The following is a 24,764-nucleotide window of genomic DNA, read 5'->3' as shown; positions in this document are numbered from 1 at the left end:
TCTCTTCCTGAGCTGTTTCCCTAGGTATCTTTACCAGTTATAAAACACTTATAGCCAGTGTCCTACCTGAGGGTGGCCTAAACCTTCAGCTTCACCCATTTTACAGAATATGATGTTGAGGTCAGAGAGACAAAAGGACTGACTCAGGAAGTTCACATTGGCAAAGCTGGAGCTGGTTCTTGGGTCTCCCTGACCATCTGACAAAGGCATAAAAATGAGGCTTCAGAGGATTCACAGAAGGGGAGAGGGAGGGACTCAGATTCCAGAGAGAGGGCAACAGGTACACACACATGCAAAACTCTCTCTCTGTCTAGTCTAACCGTATCTATGTCTACTGCCTGACTTTCCACATGTGTCAGTACCTATCTGTGCATTGGAGAGTCCATTAGGGAGACTTCTTCCCTGCCCTTTCCCTGTGCCCCTGTTTGCCTGTCTGTGTACCCCTTCATTCTTTCTGGTGCATCTAGGAAAAATTTTAATGATCCTGTGGGGACCCTGGAGCTCACTCAGTGGCTGAGTCAGCAAAGACCCTTTCCCCAAAATCCTATGCTCAGCCATGGTCTTTGGTGATATTGGGGGGGCCTGTGGTGGGTAGCATGTCCTTATCAGGGCCTGAGGAGCATCTGTGGAGGCCAGCCCTTTCCAGACCGGAGTCACAAAGGCCTCAGGAGCCTCTGCAATTCAGTCTTTCTCTCCTCACTCCCCTCCAAACACTGCCCAGTCTGCCCTGTCCTGTGGCCTTTTTCTTTTATCTGTGGGTCTGTTTCCTGGTCTTCACCTGATTTGTTTGCCTCTGTTTCTGTGTCAGTCCCCCTTTCACGGGATGAGTCCTTACTTAATTGGAGTCCATAGGAAGTACAGACTGGGACTTGGGATGTCCAAGACCAGAAAACAAAGAAGTCTTCAGACTTCTCTGTCTAGAGAAGTCCCCTGTCCTCCAGAAGCCCCTTCCTGGGCTTCCTCCAGTTTCTCTTCTTGTTGCCTCTCGCTGTGTGCCACCTTCATCTTTCTTTTCTTGGCCTATTGTAGCTTCTCTATTCCTTTTCCCTCTCCTCTGCCTGCCTAACCTGCTGCTTCCTTTCCAGGCTCTGTCTCTCCTGCTTGTCTATCTCATTCAGTTCCCACTCTTTGCACTTCTCTCAACACACCTCTTTTTTCCTCTTTTTGTTCCCCATCCTGCCTTGCCTCATTGAGACTTTGGACTTCACTTCTGACCAGTTCCAGAGTAAGTGGCCTTCCTCACGCCATAGTTGTAAACCTTCTCACCACCACCCTCTAAGAGCTCCATTGGGTGGGATTGTGATGGTGGAGAAGGCCAAAGGGGCTTGGAGACCTTTCAAGGAAGTTAAGGAAGGTAAGAGGCTCCCAGGTCATACCAAGTCCGGTGTCAGCTGTGGGCCTATAGATGAGATTGTGAAAGAGCATTACTAGCTCAGCCTATATGGTCAAGGGTAGAGGGTTTGGGGACCTGCTCTCACCTTGAGAGACCAGGCTCTAGGAGACCATTAGGGTTTTTCCCATGATACAAAACAGCCTGCAGTGCTCACAAATGTCCTGCAGCACAGCTTTTGGAATTTAAGTCCTCTGAAGGTTGCCACTGTGTTTTGGGCAGAAAGTCTCAATTGTCAGTGACATAGAGAACAGACTATTGCAGATGGACCATAATAACTGGACTCCTAGGCCATATCAAAAGTGTGCTGGGTGTTTAAGCTTCCTTTGCCTGCCCTTTGTTTTCCCAAATGAGCTTATACCAATTTTGAATTCATTTTCTTTTACTTAAATCCAGCCTGCTCTTGAAAGATCTGTACAACCTTTTTAAACAGGTGTTCCCAGCCCCAGAACAAAGCCTTCTGAAGGCTCTTGACCAGGGTGGCTACAGTCTTTCTGTTTTAGAAAAACTATGCAATTATGTTTCTAACTGCAAAATCCTATTTGGAATGGTTTTCCTTTTTCTTATATCTGGAGTGTTTTAGAACAATCAAAACTGAATAAAGATCATTTTGAAAATCAGAAATCCAGCTTAGAACTGGAACTAAGTACTTCAGTTATCTATAAAATTGTGTTTTTCCTTGAAATAAGCCTGAGCCTAGACATTTTTGGGAAATATTCATGGGAAACTTGAGTGGATTGCTTGGACAGTTTTTAGGAAATATGTTATATTACGGGGGTTTTTGCTCCCTTTATTTCAGATGTGGTTCATGAACCTGGGTAGTAGTTGAGTACTGGGAAGAAATAACTGAGATGAGGTGGATATTTCACATTTTAGAGTTGGAGTGTATACATGCATGTGAGACCTTTGAGGTCTTTCCCTTGAACTGTCCAGTCCTAGCCCAGTCTCGGTTCAGGGAGTTTCTCCTTCCTTTGCCTCTGAGCTGCCAGGAGCATCAATAAATGCTTTGACTTGGCTTTGGGCTCCAGTCTTCCGCAACGTCAGTGAGTGACTAATTAACAGCTGTAAAGTCAATGATGTTGCTGCATTGGATCACTCTGTGTTTACTGGTTTGGCTCTTCATTTACTTGGGTCCTTCCGGTTGGACCTTGATGTAAGAGAAGGGTGGAGGAGGCACTTTCTCAGACTCCTTTTACTTAAAATCTATGCCAGGACCCTTGTAAAATCTGGGACTCAGAGGCTTTTGTAGGTTTCTTTATTTTCCCTGCACCATAATAAAGCTGTTTGTCAATTGCAAAACATTGTAAAAATTCCAGGGAAACTCCTTTATAACAAATCCCCATGCCGTGGAGTGGAATGTGCTATGTGTAGAAGATGCTATGACCCATTTCTTTTGTGTGCTTTGAGAAGGCACAGTGGTCAAGTCTGCATGTCAGCCTCACCTTCTTAAAGGGAGGGTTTTAAACAAGGCAGTGGTTGATTTTTTCCTCAGTACTCTGCAGATGCTGTTAAATTTTTTTTAAATTCCTTAGCCCTTAAATTAGATTGCTGATTTAAAAATTTTCCCTGAGATATATGTTTATTGGAGTTGTTCTTTTCATTTTTAAAGACATTTGTTAAAAGGAAACGAGTTTTATTTTTTTCCTCTCTAAATGTGATGTATTTTAAAGCATATTTTCTCCCCAGGATCTTCCTTAGACCTCAGCATCACATAGTAAGTTGTGCCCATTTCGTTTACATTGAGGTCTTCACACATTTCATTGTTTAGAAAAATTACGGGGAAAATGCTAATAATAGTATGGGGATGTTTGCTGTTAATAGCTCAACAGACTGGCTGCAGATGGACAAAGGCTAAGATTAATTTTAAAATGCAATCTGGGGACTTCGTGTAGTTTGCACGATTGGACTCCAGGCGCAAGACATCCAGCCTGCCGGCCATTTGTGATCAGAGGGGCTCTGGGTCCTCACAGCGGTGCTTCTCCTATGTGACTGGTTCTAACCACCCTTTCCCTTTCCTTTTGTTTCTGATCTGTTTCAGGACATGGAGGAGTGAATCAGCTTGGGGGGGTTTTTGTGAATGGACGGCCACTCCCGGATGTAGTCCGCCAGAGGATAGTGGAACTTGCTCATCAAGGTGTCAGGCCCTGCGACATCTCCAGGCAGCTTCGGGTCAGCCATGGTTGTGTCAGCAAAATTCTTGGCAGGTAAAGTCAGGAGCTCAAGTCTTCCCTTGATCTTTCAAATAAAGACCTGACACAGGGCCCAGCAGCTGTCCAACATGACAGTATCATAGTGAGAATCATGGCGGCATTTTGTTTCACACGCAGAGCGCTTTAGAGTTTGCAAAGCCCCAATTCCAAGTAGCCCTGGGAAACCCCTGTCTCTAGTGACATGTGGAATAGGGTGACTTAGTCAGGAGGGATGACATGTTTTCTGAAAGCCTGGTGAATTGTTCTAAAGAACTCAAGAGAAAGACGTTCTTGGGAATTTCCCTTATACATCCTAGGCGAGGCCGGGTCCCTGAGTAGGACTGGTTGGAAAATCCTTAATATCACATAACCAGAGTTCAATGTTTCATTTTAATGTTTTTGAAAGCATATTCCACTTTTAAAAGTCAGCCATTATTTTCAGTTTTGGGTTATTATCAACCTTGTTATGTTGGGCTGCAGTATTTTCCTTCTCTATGTTTTTATTTCCATTGTAGTGACAAGCATCCAAAATATATGTGAAATTAGAGAAGAAGAAAAAAAAAAACCCAAACACCAACTTTCAAAAGTGACATTTGAAAGTTGCCACTTGACCTGGTGATTTGCTGCAAACAAAATAGTAACAATGAGGCTTCTCCCATAGGGCCATGCAGCCTTTTAGCACTCCCGTTTATTTTCTCAGTGGCCTCCGCATGATCCAATGAAGCACATTTTAAGATGAGAAAACAAACCTAGAGAGGCAAAGTGACTGACACAGGTTTGTCTAGTCAGGCAGTACCTGGGTTGTGATGACACCTAAAGGACCCCTAGACCATGTGGGTCTCACCATACCCCCGAAACAAAGCCACAGGTTTGTTTCTGGGCATGTGATCTTGTTTTAGATCTGCCCTGGCAGGCAGGAGCTTTCTTGGGTTTAGCTGTTCAGTGCTTTCTCACTATTTCTTTCCCCAGGTCAGAAAACAACCTTTGTCCTGTAACTTGCATTATGGTTTGAGCACAGATGCCTGAATAGGAAATAAATATTTTGAAGTATGTCAGTGACATTGTGACTTTCTGCTGGCTCCTTCCCTTTCATCTGCTGGAATTCAAGAAATTCTCTCAGATGGAAGGAGCAACAGCTTCTAATAACCTCGGGGAGGCTGCTTGCTTGAGGCCAAGGGAAGAAGTTTTAGGACCAGGGGTCTGGCAGCTCCTTTGGGGACCTTGATCCCAGGGTTCATTCCTCATCCTTCAGCCCAGTGCAGGTTAACTGAGCTGTGGGGGCTGTGGGCTTCACTCCTGTTTAGCACTCAGAAAGCAAATGAACCTCAGAGTTAGGGGGCGATTGCAGGACATTAGCACGGTTTTCTTGTTAGATGGTTGTTTTAGGCAGGCGGATGGGAGCGAGAGAAGAAAAGTGCAGACAGAGAGATAGAGAAAAGAAAAAGAGAAAAAGAAGACAAAGAGAAAAGAGAGTGATTTTTAAAAGGCAGAGAAATAGAAAGAGATAGATAAATGACAAGACAGGAAAAAGAGAGAGAGAGCACAATATTTTAGACTATCTCAGCATCAGACTTCTAGAGCCAAAAGCCTCCTAGATATCTTTTTGTGGAGCCTCTTCATTGTACCGAGAGAGAGAGGGAGAGAGAAAGAAGGCCTTTCCTTTGTTTTTGCTGAGGCATCTTTGCCGAGCCGACATTTTGCTCGCTGTTTGAAATCTCAGGGCAAGATACTGAGCCTTTTTCAGAGGGGACATCCAAACACGAGGTGCTCATGTTCTGGTGCTGTGGAGCCTCTAAATCTCCCATGGAGACTGAGGGGGACAGGGACCCTTCCAAACCCAGCCAGCAGCCTCCCACAGCCGGAATAGATTTGTCACTAGGTAGAGTGGCACTCGGAAGTTACGTGCCGCTCCGGTGCCTGGCCGTTTAAGTTGTCAACAATAAATTGGAATTTCATAGCTCATTATTTTCATAACTAAGAACCACAGTGGACAAAATGTCACTCTAATTAGAACTGCCTTTTAAGAAACAAGTTCAGCTCTAAAACAGTGTAACTGGGAATTTCTGAACTGGGGCTGTTCAATCCACAGATTTTTTTTTTTTTTTTTTTGGTCACCGATGAATTTGATGGGCACACGAGAGGTGACAGATTGTAGGAAGAGTGCGATGTGTGGTGGCTATGGTTTTCAGGGTGTGTGGCAAGGCAGGCAAAGTCCCCGGGGCACACAGGGACCCCTGTCATCTCAGGAAGGTGGGCGGTCTGCCAGGAGTGTGGGCCTTCAGTCTACAGAGCTCAAGCCTTCGGAGGGGCTTGAGAGGCGCAGCGCAGTGGCATCTGAGGCCGAGTTAAATTCACCCAGGGCCTGGCTGCTGTCTTTTTTCACTGGAGCCTGGTTGAGAGGTTCAGGTCATTGGAATTGGGTGGTATGTTACACAGTAATAAGAAACACTGGATATTTTAATCCACCGCACGTGCTCTTTATTTTATGTTTTGCAAAGCTTGTTCTCAACCGTCTGTATTTCTATCTTCAAAACAGCCTCACAAAGCAAACAGGGCAAACATTCTTCTCCTGTTATATAAATGGGAAAATTGAGGCCTAGAGAGGCTAAGCGAGTTGGCTAAGATCATACAGAGAGTTAGCGTCAGAGCCACCTACACCTCTTGACTGCTAAACTAATGCTGTTTGCACCGAAGGACATTGTGTGTTGGTGACTGCCGTTCGTCTTTTGTCTGTAAGCCAAGGGGCTGCACGGCTGTTCTGCTGAGATGAAAGGATAGTTATTAAATCTGAATCCTCATTTGACACAGTTTCGAGTTGGGGTTTCGGGGGTGTCAGGGTTGCCTTCCAAGTGCCTGGCCCATGTGTCAGTCAAAAGGACCACGGAAATCTCTCATGTCAAGGCTGTAGCCTTCCACAGTTGGCACTGCTCAGGTGGATGGGCAGGTATCCCTGTGTGCTGCCGCCCACCAGCCATGTAAGTTGGGGCTGGGCTGGGGGGGCCTTCAGCCTGCCACCCTCTCAGATTTGCTATGTGAATGTTGCAGTCCCATTCAACTAACATATTTTGAGTATCCAGGACAGGGTTGTCTAAATGTCCGTAACCCCTTCCCTGAGATTCAGCCTGTCCTAACAGACACTCGGTGACTATTGAGTGAGTGAATGAATGAAAAATGCATGTGAAAATGCCTGGCCTGGTAAATAGTAAAGTTCTTGGCAACTGCAAGGGATCATCATTATTATTATTATTTAAAATTTTATAAGCAAAGCAGCAGCTTGCTCTAGCGGGAAGAGCACTGAATTTAGAGTCAGGTTTGAAAGCTGGGGCTGTCCCTAACTATAGAAGGGAGTTAGGCAAGTCACTTAGTCTTCTGATCATTTATTTTTCCTTCTATAAATCCCTGTGGCCTTGCAGGGTTAGTGTGAGGATCAAGATAATTCGAGGAAGAGCTCTGTAAACTACAGGGTGCTGTGGCTGAATTATAATTAGTTGTGTTATAGTAAAAATTGACTTTACATTATAAAATTGATAGGAGAATTGAAAGCTGCAGAGATTGCTGTGTGCCTTGATTTAGGGTGCTTTTCTAGACTTCTGGCTTTTTTTGGATATTGTTAAAAAGTTGTTTGTGAGTAATAACTTTTTGGCAATTACAGAGAAATTGCTGAAAGCAATTGTTTAGAAAGAGGGAAGATAGGTTGAGTTTTTGCCTTATGGTCAAAATTTGTAAATGACTCACTCTTTTCAATGAAAAATAGACATTTCACTATCACATCACTGCTTCCAAATTATTTCATCTCTTCTAGGATATTCACTAACTTGGCCTTACCCAAACTTACCCAGGCTGAGAATATCAGCATCTCTATAAATGTGACCAGGCATCCTGGGTAACATTTTCTACCCATCTCAGAATCACCTCGTTCCCTTGCCTATCATCGACTCTTGTGAGGTTTAAAAATTACTAGTCATTTAAAAAATGTCTTTTTGTTTTTTTAAAAAAGATTCAACTGCAAGTTAATTTTCTTGGAAAAGGAAATCAAGAATTCTTCTGTAAATATTGAGAGAGACATCCAGGGATGGCTCAGATTCAGAGAAGGAATCATGTCATTTTTTTTTTTTTTTTCCTCCTGAAATGATCTTTCACGGCACTCTTCTTCTTGGTCTCAGTTTTACCGTAAAATCCTGACATCCTATTTTCCTTAATGAGCAAATGCTGATAGCATGGAAATGTCCTTAGAAACAGCCATTTACCTCAGGGGAGGTCCCTGGAAGAGTTGCTATGACTTGTGGTTGGTTTTTCCGATTGCTTGGGTTTTGACTTACAACACGTATTTTCAGATAATTCTGCAATTCAAGATTCCTTTTAATTTTACACCAAGATTATTATTTTTCTCTTCGGAAAAATAAGTTGCATTTCAGGGGACAGTTTCATACAATGCTGGAGATTGTGCTAGGGCTTGGAAGAGCTGGCAAATCAAAGGTGTAAGGTACCTTATTGGGGAAATTTTAGTTCAAGAGGCTGGGCCACAGCCCTGGCTTGGCCATTTGGTCTTGTGTGATCCTAGGAAAACTGTTTAACCTTGATGAATCTCTGCTTTATACCTGTAGGTCAGGACCTTTTCATTTATTTGTTCATTCACTCATTCATTAATTCAAAGCAATTTATGTACTTTAGAACTGTGGGAGATAAAACGGGAAAACCGACTCAAAAGTTTTCTGTAAACTATAAAATGGTAGATCAATGTGAAAGAATTTTGTTAATGCTTAGCCAGTGCTGTCCAAAAGAAATACAATGAGAGACTGGCCGGGCGCAGAGGCTCACGCCTGTAATCTCAGCACTTTGGGAGGCCGAGGCAGGCGGATCACCTGAGGTCAGGAGTTCGAGACCAGCCTGACTAACATGGCAAAACCCCATCTCTACTAAAAATACAAAATTAACTGGGCGTGGTGGCGCATGCCTATAATCCCAGCTACTTGTGAGGCTGAGGCAGGAGAATCGCTTGAACCCAGGAGGTGGAGGTTGCCAGTGAGCTGAGATCATGCCATTGCACTCCAGCCTGGGTAACAAGAGCGAAACTCCATGTCAAAAAAAAAAAAAAAAAGAAGTACTATGAGAGCTGTATATGCAATTTAAAATTTTCTAGTAGCACGTTAAGAAAAGTAAAAAAAAAAAAGAGAGGTATTATATTTTTATATATTTTATTTAACTCAGCATATAAAAATGGTTATTTCAACATATAACTTAATATCAAACATTCAACATACTATCAAAATTATTGAGATATTTTACTTTTTTTGGTACTAAGTTTTAAAAATTCGGTATGTGTTTTATATTTACAGCACATCTTGATTCAGACTAGCCATATTTCAAATGTTCAAAAGCCTCATCTGGCTGATGGCTACTGTATTGGAACGTGCAGATCCGGATGTTTCCTGGACCAAGTAGCCCATTATTTTGTTGCCAACATCCGCTTTACTGGTTCCTCATGGCTAAGCTTCTCTCTCTTTGGGTCCTAGGTACTATGAGACAGGAAGCATCAAGCCTGGGGTAATTGGAGGATCCAAACCAAAGGTCGCCACACCCAAAGTGGTGGAAAAAATCGCTGAGTATAAACGCCAAAATCCCACCATGTTTGCCTGGGAGATCAGGGACCGGCTGCTGGCGGAGCGGGTGTGTGACAATGACACTGTGCCTAGCGTCAGTTCCATCAACAGGTGAGGGGCTTATGCCTGTGGGGGCTGGGGATTTGGGGGGATGGCAGGGCGTTCTGGAGGCTCTGCATATGCCTTTCCTGAAGATCTGGTCTCTCTTTTCACCAAGGCCCCTTAGGGATTACTGAACAGGAGAGATGCTAATGGGGCCCGCTGGGTCTCTGTTACCATTCTCTTCTTCTTTCCAAAGTGAGTAGGAGTCCTAGGCCCAGGGAGAGGGGAGCATGCCAACACTCTGGCTGCTCGAGGTTCTTCTGAGCCCAGAGTTATTTCTATCCTTCCCTTTACCACCCATCTATATGTGTGGAACACTTCACAGTGAATTGTCCTGACTAGGTCTTCACAAATGTCGCTGTCCCTGTAAACCTAGGCTCAAGGCCTTAGCACTGGCCCATCTCAAAGGTTCCCAGGAAGAAAATCCTGCCTCCAGTTTGGGCAGAGCTTGAGCCAGTGAGTGAGGGGAACATAGCTCTGACTTGGAGTTGGGAGACTTGGCTCCTTTTTCCAGCTTTGCCACAGACTCGAAGTGGGACCTTGACAAGGCTCTTCTGTTCTCCGAGAGCCCAGAACCCCAGTGGTTCTGATGTGCGTCTTCAACTCCAGGGGTGTTGTCCAGGATGCTAAGATGCTCTGGAGCAATGGAGTTGTCCTCTTCCCAATTCACACACGGAATCTTACACATGGAGAGAAAGAACCAGAGAAACACCCTGGGTGTCATGCACAAGATCTTCCTGGGAGCCACACAGCTCCCTTTCCTTTCCAGTCTGATCCAAGACACATGGAAGGGTGCTCTCAGAGCTTTAAAAATAAACGTATGGAAGAAAGTTTTCTGTTGTAGATGATGCAATCTCAACTCCATTTAAACCCACAGAGTTAGGAATGAAGTTCAAAGATGAACAGAAATGATGGTTCTCTAAACTCTGCAGAGAAGAGAGAAGGCAGCAGCCTGGAAACTTGGATAGTTTCCATTTCTCCAAATCACACCCTACCATCATCAGTGCAGAACTTGTATGGGCATAGAGGACCCTCACTCCTGGCAGAAAGAAGTGGTCGGTCAGACTAGAATGAGAGCCTCTTGTCCTGATAGTGGATCCTTCTGTGATGACTCAAATGCACAGATCGCCGTGGGAGTGCATGTGTTCACATTTTGAGTCCTGCTATTTTGTAAATGGTTAGCCTGTTTTTCTTCTCTTGGCAAACCTTTACAGAGGCCCTGACATCATGCACGGTGCAGGGGAAATAGAGGAAAATCAAGCACACAGTTTCTTGGTCTGTTCTAGAGGGGCTCTTTGTCCAGGGTGGGGTTCTGACATGCACTTAGAAGCCTGATGCACCTGGACAAACTTACTGAGGAGGTAACAATGATGATGGTAGGTTTTGGGGAAGAGGGAATAACTCCTGTTCTTTTTTCTGGATTATAAGAGGCTCCAGTGTGTTTTATGAGCCCCATACTTCTGGCTCTTTGCGAGATTTCCACGACACAAAACAACATGACAGGCAACTGGCCTGCTCTGCAGAGGAACATCAGCCAAACTCCTGGTCAGGCTTTGGGGACCCACAGGTTTCCCAACATAGAGTACACATATAATCGGCGGTTTGCAAGATAACCTTAGGTAGTCCATGGGGGTCACAAAATCTAATGCCTTACATGGGGCCAGGCAGATAAGGTAATGAGGGAAGCAGGCCAGGCACAAGACGATGGGGAGAGGTTGGGTCCCTGGCAAGCTAGACAGCACAAGTTCTATTAAAGGAGCACTGCTTCTTTGCTCCAGCCAAATGATGCCAGGAACATGGGTCCAGTGTTTGCCAGATTTTTTGCATTCTTCAAGAGAAGGCAGAAGCTGGGGCTTGTGTAGATGTATGTATGTATATTTCTGTATATGAAATCTTTATATTTAAATTAATTTTTTTTTTTTTAGAGATGGGGTCTCCCTGTGTTGCCCAGGCTGGTATCAAACTCCTGGGCTCAAGCAATCCTCCTGCCTCAGCCTCCCAAAGTGCTGGAATTACAGGTGTGAGCCACTGCACCTAGCTTAATCTATGTATTTTTTTAATGGAGGCAACTAATTTCAATTAAAAATGCCTTGAAGGATGAGCATAACTTATTTACAGAGCATCGGTTTACATCCTCTATAATGCAAAGATGCAAGGAGGCACATTGTTTTGTAATACATTTATTTTAATGTATTTTGGAAAAATGTAAGTAACATGCCAAACCAGTGAGTTTGTGAACTTTGTGAACACCCCCTCAACACTCCCACCTACCCACTTACAGTAGGGAACTATAATTGCCTTATACAATAACTTTATTTAAGTCAAAAATGAAGTGATGTGAAAGAAATGTATGAGGCAAATAGAGCCGTGGTTACAAATAGAGCTGCGAAGGGGCATGGGATATGTGGTCAAGAGAGATCACTGACCCGCTGATGCTTTCTGCCTGGACCTGTGCTGTGGGGAGGTTCTAACTGCTGGCTGCAGGACCATAGCTAGCCTCAGGGGTGTCCTGGGTGTCCTATTCAAAGCCATAGCCAGGCAGGCCGTGCTGCTAAGGTGCTTTGACGTCTGTGGTCTCCTATAGTCCTTAAGGCTTGACTCTATCCTGTGGCAGGTGTAGCAACAGAGGCCAAGGTGGAAAGTGCAGAGAACAGTGACTTGGAGATAGACATGGGGGTAGAACCCAGGTTTCCCGATGATAAGAGGAGGGCTAGTTTCTTTCCACCACTGTCCTGTAGGACTCTGCGAGTGACAGAACGGAGGATCTGTGAGACGAGAGACAAGGGGGAGGACAAGTATTTTCTTCTCCATTTCAGATCCTTGCAGGCTGCCCGTTCTGCCGCCTGGCTGCCTGCCCTCTCTCATCCTTAGCCCTCTCCAGTGCTCCTCGCTGGGGGCTTCTTTTTGGGAGTATTCTCTGGCTCCTTCCTGCTCTCTTCAGTGACAGCTCACTAAGTGTAGGACAATCTCATGTGGCTGCCTTCCCCACCCCCAACCCCCCAAAGCCAGAGCCATCCCAGCATACAGTTTTATTTTTCAGATGAAGGCAAAGCTCCCACTGCATTCAGATGAATGCAGCTTCTAAATGCCTGCCTTGCAAATGACACTGTGTAAGAGGATCCACAGCTCTCCAAGCCCCTGCCTCCCTTGGAGGCAACTTTTCACTCTTCCTGATTTCAAACAGCTGCGGAGGAAGTGATGGCTGGATTTGTGGCTATTCTCGTAGCCACAGGGGCGTCTCCATGGTTCACCCCTAGGAGTATGTGCCTTCCTGTTATCTTCCAGGGCACCAACCTAGGAAACCATGATTGACAAGAGGTTGAGCATCACTGAACTAGTTCTGTTAGGCTGGTGGGGGATTTTCTGGGACATAGATCACCTTGTTCATTTGACTTCTTATGGACAAACATGTGCTGGGAAGCTGCACAACCTGCAGGGATCCCTGGAATCCAGCCTGAGTGTCCACTGGAGGTGGCCATCCCAAAGCTGACCCAAACGGTGGGTGGAATGGGGTCTTCCTTCTTCTATGCCAGCACCATGGCCAAGGGGTGGGGACTACAAGTGGCACTCCCAGTTTAGAGGAGCAGCTCTGTTTAGTACCAACTGGTTGGGTCATGTGAGAACGTGGGGCCAGTATTATTGGGTGTTCTGATTTTTCAAGAGAAGCTAGAAATCAGATATTTATGAAAAATCTCCCGACTTAAAAATATTAGCAACTAATTCAAATAAAAACAAATATACTGTAAGCAAAACTTGTCCCAGGCTGGAGGTGGCCCTGGGGAAGATGTTTTGTTAGTTCTGCTCTTAATTCTAATTTTGGTGGCAGGCCTTCTGAGATTGTTTATACATTTCCTCTTTCTTTGTTTGTTTTTTTGAGACAGGGTCTCACTCTGTTGCCCAGGCTGGAGTGCAGAGGCGCAATCATGGCTTACTGCAGACTTGATCTCCCAGGCTCAGGTGATCTTCCCACCTCAGCTTCCCAAGTAGCTAGGACTACAGGTGCCACCACCATGCCTGGCTAATTTTTTGCATTTTTTGTAGAGATGGGGTTTCATCATGTTGTCCAGGGTGGTCTCGAACTCCTGGACTCAAGCGATCCACTCACATCGACTTCTATCTGTGTCCTCTTTCTTCTTCACAACTGTCACAGGCCTGGGTGCCACCTGTGGGGCCCCACACAGCTTGCAACAGTTGGACCCCTGGATTTTGGATTCTCAGCTTCTTACTGCATTGATGGCAATTTGGTCAGTGCCATAGATGTGGGTGTTTCTTCACCCTTATTTTCATGTTTCCTTTTTCAAGGCACCATGATTTGCTCTTTCACTGTAATTTTGTGAGGACTGACGGTGGGGCGGGGGGCGTGGGATGATGGTGAGAAGCCTAGCCTTTCAAAGAAGGAAGAGTGATGTTTCCATGGGATCCTTAAATGCCACAAAGTCCCTCAGAGTTTTAAACCTCAAATTCTAAGTGGGTTTGAAATCCAAATAACCTTTATGCCTCACATAGGAAGTATTTAGCAGAGGGACCGAGCTTCCTTTGAATGTGGCTTAAAGTAAAATGCTGGGGCATGGGAGCTGGGAGTCTGGGCTGACTCGCTGTTGTGCAACTCTGGGCAAGTCATTTGAGCATCTTGGCCTTTAGTTTCCTCATCCATAGGAAGAGTTTGATGCTGAGCTCCCTCCTCTCTTGGACCGTCTAGTGTGCTCTACAGTACAGCAGCCGTGGTCCTGCTCACGCTCAGCAGGTAAAGGATGTGCAGTTTGGTGTGACTGCCAACTCAGCCCAACCATCTCTGGCTTAGGAAAGGTCCTGAGTGTGCTCTCATTGGATGAGTCTTGACAGCCTGTCATTTTTTTAATTTTAAATTTGTTTAGAGTTGCTATGATTCAATTACAGTCTTGTTCTTCCCACTACAGTTTCTTCTCAGTGGAAGCTGATGCTCTTTGTTTTCACTAGGTGACTGCTAAAGGCAGATGAGCAAAATCTCTCACCCCTGGGGGCGGCTTCAGAGGCTTCCCTGTAACTCCGAGATCCCCCTTTATAAAGAACAGCCCGGCTGCAGCCTTAAAACAAAGTGTGAGAATGGTTACCTTCCCCACCCCAGCTTCCAAGGGGACCGCTTGTGCTTTTTTATTATTATTATTAATTGTTATGGGTGCATAGTAGGTATATATATACATATATTTATGGGTACATGAGATATTTTGGTACAGGTATGCAATGAGTAATAATCCCACCATGAAAAATGGGGTATGCATCCCTTCAAACATTTATTCTTTGTGTTACAAACAACCCAATTACACTCTTAGTTATTTTTAAATGTACAGTTAAATTATTGCTAACTATAGTCTCCTCTTGTGCTATCAAATACTAGGTCTTATTCATTCTTTCTATTTTTTTGTACCCATTGAGCATCTTCACTCCCCCACTGCCCTCACCTTGTGCTTTTTAAAGCAAATGTGAAAAATATGAACATTTTAGGACTGCAGCTAGTCATTAATCGTTACAAAGACACCACTGAAAATAACATCTTACATTTATGGAGCACCTAGTATGTAGCAGCCACTGTTTTAAGTAATTAATTGATTTAATCCTAATAGTAACCCTATGAGATAGGAATGATTCTTAGTCCCATTTGCAGATGAAGAGACTGAGGTACAGAGAGGTTGAGTAATTTACCTAAGATCACATAGCCGGTAAATTGCAAGAGGACTGGAATTCAAACTCTAGTGATCTCTAGTTCCAGAGCCTGTACACTATGCTATGCTGCCTCTTAATGACCTATAACAATTGATAATGCTTTCCAGTCATATTTATAACATTTTAAAAGAAAATGAGGAAAACATAATTGTCTTTGCTTTGTTTACATACAAATTTAATAGCCAGGCAATGATTTGAAAAGTAAGGATTTTAAGCTGAATTACAGTGGCTTTTTTTTTGCCATATATTTATATGTAACTATATTTTTGTCTGGTATATCCATATACTGACATATCTAGTAATATCTCTGTAGACACATACACACAGAGACAGTGACATACACAAAAATATAAACATTAGATCAGATGCCAGCTTACTTCCAGGTGACTGAAAAGACAACCTCACTCCCAGAACTTTATCCAATATGCTTCGAGTTTGCTTAGTTAAAATAAGTGGTTTGAATATTAGGGAAAACAAACAAACAATCTGAATGTATTTGAGGGAACACTTAAGCTGACTGATTAGAAAAGGGCAAGAGGCTCCTTGCTAAGCTCAAGTAGCCAGGCTCTAGATGGCCTGTGTGTGTGGTGAGACTATAGGGTGAACAGAAAAGTCCATTCCCGGGCTATCAGCTGAGGACACAGAGTGCCCTTGGTGCCTAGCACCAAGCTGTAAGATCGGAGAGGGCAGAGGCTACTGCCCATTGAGTTTAAGGGGAGGCACCCACCTGCTACTTCTGTCCTTCTTCATTTGTACAAGCTGGAGACCCAGTGCATCCTCAGAATAAATTTTCAGATATTAATGGTCTGGAATGTGGAAAAGCTTCTGATAGAATGTTGCCTGAAAAGAGCAAGATGCTTGCCGGGTGTGGTGGCTCAAGCCTGTAATCCCAGCACTTTGGGAGGCCGAGACGGGCGGATCACAAGGTCAGGAGATCGAGACCATCCTGGCCAACACGGTGAAACACCGTCTCTACTAAAAAATACAAAAAACTAGCCGGGCGAGGTGGCGGGCGCCTGTAGTCCCAGCTACTCGGGAGGCTGAAGCAGGAGAATGGCGTGAACCCAGGAGACGGAGCTTGCAGTGAGCTGAGATCCGGCCACTGCACTCCAGCCCGGGCGATAGAGCAAGACTTCGTTTCAAAAAAAAAAAAAAAGGAAAAGAGCAAGATGCAAAACTGTATACATGGAGGCTGGGCGCGGTGGCTCACGCCTGTTATCCTAGCACAGCACTTTGGGAGGCCAAGGTGGGCAGACCATTTGAGGTCAGGAGTTCAAGACCAGTCTGGCTAACATGGTGAAACCCCTTCTCTACTAAAAATACTAAAAATACAAAAATTAGGCGGTGGCACGCGCTTGTAGTTCCAGCTACTCTGGAGGCTGAGGCAGGAGAATCACTTGAACCCGAGAGGCGGAGGTTGCAGTGAGCCAAGATTATGCCACTGCACTCCAGCCTGGGCAACAGAGAGAGACTCTGTCTCAAAAAAAAAAAAAAATAGCTGGGCATGGTGGCGCGTGCCTGTAATCCCAGCTACTTGGGAGGCTGAGGCAGGGGAATCACTCGAACCCAGGAGGTGGAGGTTGCAGTGAACTGAGATCGCACCACTGCACTCCAGCCTGGGCAACAGAGCAAGACTCTGTCTCAAAGCAAACAACAACAACAAAAAACTGTATACATGGCAAATTCTGATTTTGTTAAGAGAAAAATGGATATTTCTAAATATGCCCAGGAATGTTGGTGTAAAGGAAATATACCAAAATATGTTTTTTAGATGTCTTCTTTATACTTTCCCATGCTGTTCAAAGAGTCTACAATGAACACATATTACTTTTATAATAAGGAAAAACTCTAATAAATGTCCTTTCAAAAGGTAATAGTTTGAGACTGGAATAGAACTTTTCCAAAGAAACTGGACATTTTATTACGACCCACTCTTCTCCCAAATGCCAAGGAAGGAGTTTTCTGGTAGATCCCAAGGAGATTTTGACGTGGCCCTGTTCTGCTGCTCTCAGATGCTCCGGGCTTGCGGTCTTGCGCATGCATTGTCCTTGCTGGAAGTCTACAGACTCCCCAGAGCCTAAGGTTCTACAGAAGAATATTAGAGCGGTCAGGTGGCCAAGGGAAGGCAGTACGGCTATTATCTCTTTTATGTATGGGGCTTTTCCATAAGATCTTTTTTCTTTTCCGAAAATTATTTGATTACTTAAAATAAGCAGAGTGGTCTGTTTCAACTCCGTCATTGTATCGAGGTCCACAATGGAATGAACTTGGTCAAGGTCACAGTGGAGTTTCTATTAGAATGTGAGCAAGGTCTCTGAAAAGACAGGCCAGGATATCACTGGCTCCAGCCCTGTGGATCCTTTCCATGAGGTCTGGTGCAAGGTAGGCTTCCTCTTAAGAAAGCCAAATCAGATGTCTCCTGGCAGCACTTTGACCCTCCCTGGTATCAGAACAACACATACATCCCTCCCTTGGCAACTTCCTAGGGGAAGGGGTGTTATCCCTCCTTATGTGTTCTCTAGGGCAGAGAAACCAGCACATGAGCACTGCCAGAGGACAGGGAGGTTACCTAGTTCAGTTCCTTCATTCCACAGATGGGAGGCTGAGGTCTAGGGAAGGGAAAGACTCCCTAAAGTCAATGAGTCTCTTATGGAGCTAGAGCTATACTCGAGATAGGGATGCTTACTTGTAATGTTAACACATTGTCCTCTTTCTTCAGAAGAGGCACTTGAAGCCCAGAGATGGGGTGCAAATTATACAAAGATACCCAGGAAAACAGAAGCAAAGTTGGGACTAGTCCATAAACCTTCCACCCTCCTGATTCCCAGCCTGGGTTTATAAATCTCCCTCCACTTCTGTCCTTCTGCCTCAGCTCGATCCATGGCCAGTTTGGGTATGAGTTTTCTGGTTGCCTGTGCATAGCTGGTTGAGGTCTCTTCTCCTTCCTGATGGTAAATAGCCATTTTTTTTTTTCCAACTGCCCACAGGATCATCCGGACAAAAGTACAGCAGCCACCCAATCAACCAGTCCCAGCTTCCAGTCACAGCATAGGTAAGAGGAACTTTTAAAAAAAATTTAAAAATCTAATGGGCTCCAAATATTCTAAAGAACTTTTAATCATTCTTATGGACAGATAATTCTGCATAAAACACTTCAGCACACGTACTAATGCGCCTTCTTTGTCATTCTCCAAGGGCTGAACCTGGTAAATGAATTTTATAAATACTGCTAAAAGGTTTTGAATTTTACTGATTATTATGATAAATAGCTTTCACCATGAGACAGAAAATTGAAATCTAAGCCAAAAAAAAAAAAAATCCACTAATGGGGGTCTATAGAATGTCAGATAATTAAAGTAATAAATCAAGAAAGGGATACTTATTCATAACATTTTCTGCATCATTAGTCAGTAAGTAGTTTTGAATGTGTTTTTTTCTTCTATCAACCAGCCCTTCTACAATTCTTTGTGCACTTGCAGTCTTGAGTGAAGATGTGGCAAAAGTTCCCAAACTTACTTTTTTCTCTCTCTCTTGCTTCAATCTCATGAACTCTGTGAACTGTCAAGGGCTGCCAGTGGGGTTTCCGGTGCTCACAGGTGGGAGTGGCCATGACCCAACAGAGGAGTCATGCTTCTTAGTGCTCAAGAGTTCAGAAATGTCCTTTGTCTTCCCTTCAAAGATTATGAAATGACATGTGTCTATTTAAGGTGTATTGTTTCTCCACTTGGGATACAAGATACACCACTGGTTAGCTGGAGGAAAAGTTATTGTACTATATAAGAAAGTGGGCAATGATTCAGCAAGTCTCTGACACTTCTGGTTGCCACAGTCAATCCTGTAGAATCACACCTCAGATTGTATAACATTTTCACACTTTTGTTACTCCTTCTTTAACTGAAAACTTGAACTCACACGGTGATGGGGAATGGGCAGAGGCCTGGCCTCTGGTTCCAACTCTGTCATTAACTCACTCAGTAAAATGTAAAAGTCCTCCCACCTCCCTGAGCCTCAGTTTCCTCATTTGTTGATGGAGGGGCATTAACCAGGTACTCGCTGAGGCCTCTGATCCTCCATGGTTGGCTCTTTGGATAAAGGTAAGACAGATTTCCTCCCTGCCATGAAATAATTCCTCATTTAGTAATCCCTTCAGAAAGTGTCTGCTAAGTCCTTGCGGTGCAGACCTTGGCATCAGAGGCCAAGCCTACAAGAAAGGGAAGACACGATCCCCATTCTCAAGGTAAAGGGGGAATATAATGAAGAGAAGTTTGCAAAACAGAGATGAAGCTCAAGAAGAAGGGATGGGTGCCGTGGGGGCAGAAGGGAAGGAACCACCAGCTCTGTTGGGCTAGGGTGAAGAGGGTGAAGGAAGGCTTTCTGGGGGAATATTTGTGGCTGAGATTTCACTTGTAGCTGACCAATGATTTCAGGTCACATAGCACTGAAAACCAGATAGGTGTAACTGCTAATACTCTTTCATTCGGTTTAGAGGAATAATTCTACTGTAGGTCAGCAGCATGTTTTGTTCTGTTCCAAAAATTTTTAAATTAAACTACATCTCGCATACCTATAGCCCCTTAGAGTTCACAAACTTACCGAGAAGTGATGAAACTGAAACTTAGAGAGATGAAATAACTAGCCCTAGGTCATGTTGCCAGTAAGTGGTGGAGCCAGAAGTGGAATCTGGGTCTTTTGAGCCTAGAGCAATCACAAAACACCAAAACAAATGTCATGGACTCTGCCAGCAACATGGTGAGCCTCGGTTATATATGGTGGTTGTTGTTTAAAGTACCAAGTGACTTGGGATCTTCTTTCTTCCTCTGTTTTTCACATGTTAATACAGAAAAGTTGTGGGATTTGCATAAATCTATTTTAAGGAGCTTCTTCTGGTGAAGAAAAAGAGAAGTTAACAATTTCTGCTTCTGTGTCTCTTAAGGAAGATGTAAGATCAAACTGAAATGTGAGAAGAAAGGCATGGCTCCCTTTAGGTTTGTAGGAGCCAGGAGCTGGATCTGCTCCAAAGGGAAGCCATGAAGGGCTTCTCAGGCAGTCACCGCCATTTCTAGTAATTTCCTACACTGAAGAGTCAAAGGTGGCTCCACCTGCCTCCAGCTGGTTATAGCCCAAGGAAGTGTGTCTGAGATTGGTCTGCAGGTTTTAATGAACCAAGAAAGAATTCCCACAGCCCAGAAATGGCAATTCAGCTGTACAGCTGGAGAGGCCCCTGCTGATGGACTGATCTCTCCCTAGGATTCTGGAGCCAGAAGTTAATGTGAAACTTGCACAAAAGTTGCCCCCTGCCTCCCATCCAATTCTTATTCTTAGGAGCTTTGAGACCTAGCCTCAGTCACAGTAAGTCACCAACCACTGCCCCATCTCTGGGCAGGCAAAATGTAGACTTTAAGTAAGTAAACCCAAGGCTAAGTTCTGGTGTTGCTGTTTATTAGCTAGATAACTGAATCACTTTCCCTGTGGAGCCTGTTTCCTCATTTGATAAATGGGGATAAATAATAGCACTCTGGGCTGTTGCAATCATCAAATGAAAAGTACTGCATTCATGTGAAGTATATTATTGCTCTTCATTATTTATTAGTGAGAAGCAGATTAGTTATAGGGATTAAGGCTTTAGTCTCTGGGTTCAAATAGCCACTCTGTGTCTTTTATTTTTTATTTTTACTTTTGAGACAGGGTCTTGCTCTGCTGCCCTGGCTGGAGTACAGTGGCACAATCATAGCTCACTACAACCTCGACTTCCTGGGCTCAAGTGATCCTCCTGCCTCAGCCTCCTGAGTTGCTGGGACTATAGGCTTGTGCCACCACACCTGGCTAATTTTTTAAAAAGTTTTTTGGTGGGTCTTGCTATGTTGGCCAGGCTGGTCTTGAACTCCTAAGCTCAAGTGATCCTCCCACGTCTGCCTTCCAAAGTGCTGGGATTACAGGCGTGAGCCCTGGCACCAGGTACTCTGCCTCTTGTTAGCTGTGTGATCCTGGGTGGGCCACTTGTCTTCTCTGAGTTTTACCTTTCCAATAGGATCATCACATTTCCTAGCTTCTATTATTTTTCTCAGAATTAAATGAGTAATGCCTCAATGCCTGGCACAGAGTAAGTTCTCAGAAAATGTTCGTTATCCTTATTGTCATAATTAATATTAAAAGTCAAATCCAGGGAAACTGGAAGGAGAAAAGGCAGGGAGAAAGAAGGGGCACTCTGTGGTTTGGAGTTTGTTAGCTGAGCGCGTGAGTTTGCGCTCAGGTAGTTGTGTTTGCACACAAGGTTGGGTGTGCAGGCAGGTGGGGAAATGCCTAACGAGTATTCCAGGTTTTTTGTTTGTTTTTTGTTTTTGTTTTGTTTTGTTTTGTTTAGCACTGGCTGTTGGTGGGCCCCGGCTCCCCTCTTTCTCCTCTCCATCCCCTGCTTTCTGTATCCATGGAAAGGCTGGAATTTGAGCGACTGCCCTTCCTGTCCCTGTGTCCCGGTGTTCCTTTCTGGAGGGGTCAGTCCTCCCCAGTGCCCACCCCTCCCCTTCCTCCCCCCAGCGCAGAGAACTGGAGCACATGGCTCATCCGAGGCCCGCTCTGGTGGCCCTGGTGTGGCCGCCCCCGAAGGGCGAGTGTCCTCGGCGCCTCCTGCCCCTCTGCACTCGCTCCCTCCCAGCCACCCCCAGCTCTGCGTGCGGTGACAGCCTGCCCGCGGCCCTCAGCCCTCTGTGGCCCTGACAGCCCGTCTTTCTCCGCGCAGTGTCCACGGGCTCCGTGACGCAGGTGTCCTCGGTGAGCACGGATTCGGCCGGCTCTTCGTACTCCATCAGCGGCATCCTAGGCATCACGTCCCCCAGCGCCGACACCAACAAGCGCAAGAGAGACGAAGGTAAGAGAGGCCCGCGCAGCCCCATGGGGTCCGTTTCGGGTGCTCGGTCGCAGGTGGCAGCAGAGGTGCCCGCGAGCACCCCCCTTACCTGCAGAGGAGCGAGTCCCTCTGCCCGCACTCTGTCCTTTTCGTGAACACGGGAAAGGGCTGAGCCCTCTGCAAGGACAGACAGGCAGCAGGGTGACTGTGGCATTCTTGCTGGCCTTCCCCGTGATCACCCCTTGCATAGAAGCAGTGGGCCTGGCAGAGCCCTTGTGGCCGGAGCTTTGGCCTTTAAGAAGACCCTGTGTGCGTGCAGATATGCCCCCCGAGGGCAGGGTGTGCTGGGCTCCACACCCAAGTCCACTTTGCGGAGAAGCTTTGGACCAGAGAGAGGTGGCTGGGCAAAGCCGTGAGAGGGGCACACGTTGGGTGGGCGGAGGGGTGGGTTCTCTGAAAGGCTCTGCACACGTCTCAGCAGAGAAGGCCTTCAGCCCTGGTGATGGTGTTGCGGGGTGGTGCTGAGGAAATTAATAATCATCTCATCCTTGCCCTTGGGTCTGGAAGGAAGGAGTGCGGGGGTGTTGGGAGGGATTACAAAGATGACAATCTTCCCGGTTGGTTTTTCTCAGGCCCTCCACTGGCTGGGCCATGTGGTGCCTCGGTCCCCAGAGCCAGCCACCTCCGTCCTGGATGCAGGACACCTTAACCAGAGCTCCTTTCTCCTGAATGGGCTGCCAGTACTGGCTGACATTAATAAGTTTGAGAGAAGAAAAGACCCCCTGGGAGTCTGTAAAACCTTAGTCAGGAAAAGGAAAAAAAAAACAAAAAAACCAGGGCTGTGGTCTAGGGCCTGAGAGCAGCGTGACAGAAATCTTGATTCAATTATTCTGTTCCTCAGCACAATTCCCTTTCTCAGCTCCGTGTAAGGGATGTGTGTTCTCGTGAGCACATGCCTAAGTACTTAAGATCTGTAACTAGAAAATTGAGTCGGCCCAGCCGTGGATTGGCCTGTGGCCTGCGTGTTGCCAGCAGTGCAGAAGCAGAGCCGGTGGCCTCGGTTTGGAACCGTGGGGGTGTGTGGGGATGATTCACGGCTTTTGGAACCTGCCTCACCTCTCTCTTCTGCTCCTGCCACTCCTGAGCAGATGTCAGAAGTCTTTAACTCAGTAGGCTGCGGTGCTGTGTTGCTGCAGGAGGCAGTGAGCCTGCCATCTCTGTTGGTTTATGAGGTTGATGGTGTCATGTTTTCTCCCATTGTCACCTGGACTCACAGCAGATGTGCCTAAGCTGGGGCCTGGATATATTTGTTCACGGTGGAGGGACAGATTGTGTGAGACTCCCCCGGAGGCTGAGGGATCTAGGCGGAGATTTTTGGGGAAAGAAAAAATATAGTTCGATGTTTGTCACCAAACAGACAGGTTCTGGCCTGGAGGTATTATTTTACTTTGTTTTCGGAGTGCTATATTGGCTTGCAGTCTGACCAGCAGTCATGGTTTTGCCCCTCAAGCTCCTTTACAAGGTATAGCATCTTCAGAATGTGGGTGGTGTTGGTCTTGACTACTCTTCCCAGAGGAAGAATGCGGCCCATTTGGGGGTATTGACCTTTAAGAGGGACAGTGACAAATGGGATTGTGTCCTGGATGAAGAGGGATCTGATACAGCATCTGGAAACACCTTAAGGCTCTAGAAATATTTTGGCACTCTCATATGTGCAACTTGGTTCTTTTTAAATTGAGGTGAAATCACCTCTGCATCGGCCACACACTTTAACTTTAAGGCCATGCAATGAGATCTCATTCCTTCCTCTTTCCATGCCTCCAAATACTTGAAGACAGCAATCTAGTCTCGCTTATTCTGCTTTTCTTTGTGCCAAAATATCCCTAGAGCCTCAAGGTGTTCCCAGATGCTGTATCAGATCCCTCTTCATCCAGGATGCAGAGGTGATTTCACCTCAGTTTAAAAAGAACCAAGTTGCACATATGAGAGTGGCCTAGGGATAAAAGGAGATGCCTCGGGAGGTAATGAGTGCCCTATCTCTGGGGATATGTAAGCAGAGACTAAGTGGCCACTTGTCAGGCTGCCATACAGAGTATCAAGAATCAGATGTGGTATTGGATGATCTTTTTTATTTTTCAATTGAAATTTTTTTCTTAATAAATAGACATGGGGTTTTGCTATGTTGCCTGGGCTGGTCTTGAACTCCTGACTGCAAGTGATCTGCCTGCCTAGGCCTCCCAAAGTGTTGGGATTACAGGCATGAGCCACTGTTCCCAGCCTGGGTGATCTTTGAAATCTTTCCAGTTCTGATATATATGGTCGAGTCCTGATCCTCACGAAGACTTGGGGATAGTCCAGTCGGTGGTCTGTGGTAGAAGGGAGAATGACTTGATGGTCCTGGAAGCTTATAGGAGTGGAAAGAGTGGGGGACAAACCAAAGCAACCAGAGCCTCCCCCTCACTCCTGCCCCACACAACTGAGAGTGTGCACGTTTGATCCCAGGGGTGGGCAGCAATGGCCGGGTTCACACCAGGGAAGTGTCTGTCGGGGTATTGCATAAGTGCCCCCTTCTGATCTTTCCTATCCTTTCTCTCTGTCTTTCTGGATCCCTGCAGTGGCTCTAGAGGGAGGTAAAGAGTCAGAGACTGTCACTTCCATTTTACTAGGGGAGGTAATAGAGGCTACACAGCCATACAGCTGGTATGGACTGGGGAGTTGGGAGGAGCTGGAGTGCCCCTAAGGCCTCAGTTCCCTGGTATTTTCCAGCTACCTGTTGCCCCTCAGCCTTTTCAGAGATGCCCTTTGGAGGCGGAGAGCCTGGGGCTGGGCAGAGCTGGGGCTGATGTGGGGAAGAGTTTCAGTCAGAAGGGCAGGATTAGCAGGTTGGATGCGGACAGAGAAGTGAGACCTGAAGGCCAGAGGTTGGAGGAGAGCAGAGA

General features: G+C 45.7%; 1 protein-coding gene across 9 annotated transcripts in view; it reads left to right on the top strand.

Annotated features, from left to right (window-relative positions):
• The window catches only part of PAX5 (paired box 5), a 196,116-nt gene that overhangs the window by 9,969 nt on the left and 161,383 nt on the right, over positions 1–24,764 (top strand). For 6 of the 9 annotated variants that reach the window (XM_011939423.1, XM_011939431.1, XM_011939429.1 and 3 more), the window contains exons 2-5: positions 3,429–3,594; positions 9,093–9,290; positions 17,969–18,033; positions 21,718–21,846. In XM_011939423.1, the coding sequence (XP_011794813.1) occupies positions 3,429–3,594; positions 9,093–9,290; positions 17,969–18,033; positions 21,718–21,846 (558 nt within the window). The remainder of the gene's footprint in view (positions 1–3,428; positions 3,595–9,092; positions 9,291–17,968; positions 18,034–21,717; positions 21,847–24,764) is intronic. The other 3 variants (XM_011939430.1, XM_011939427.1, XM_011939432.1) reach the window with 2 other exon arrangements.

This window comes from Colobus angolensis, unplaced genomic scaffold, assembly GCF_000951035.1.
Source record: "Colobus angolensis palliatus isolate OR3802 unplaced genomic scaffold, Cang.pa_1.0 Scaffold181, whole genome shotgun sequence".
Taxonomy (NCBI): domain Eukaryota; kingdom Metazoa; phylum Chordata; class Mammalia; order Primates; family Cercopithecidae; genus Colobus; species Colobus angolensis.
This window is presented reverse-complemented; position numbering and strand designations above follow the sequence as displayed.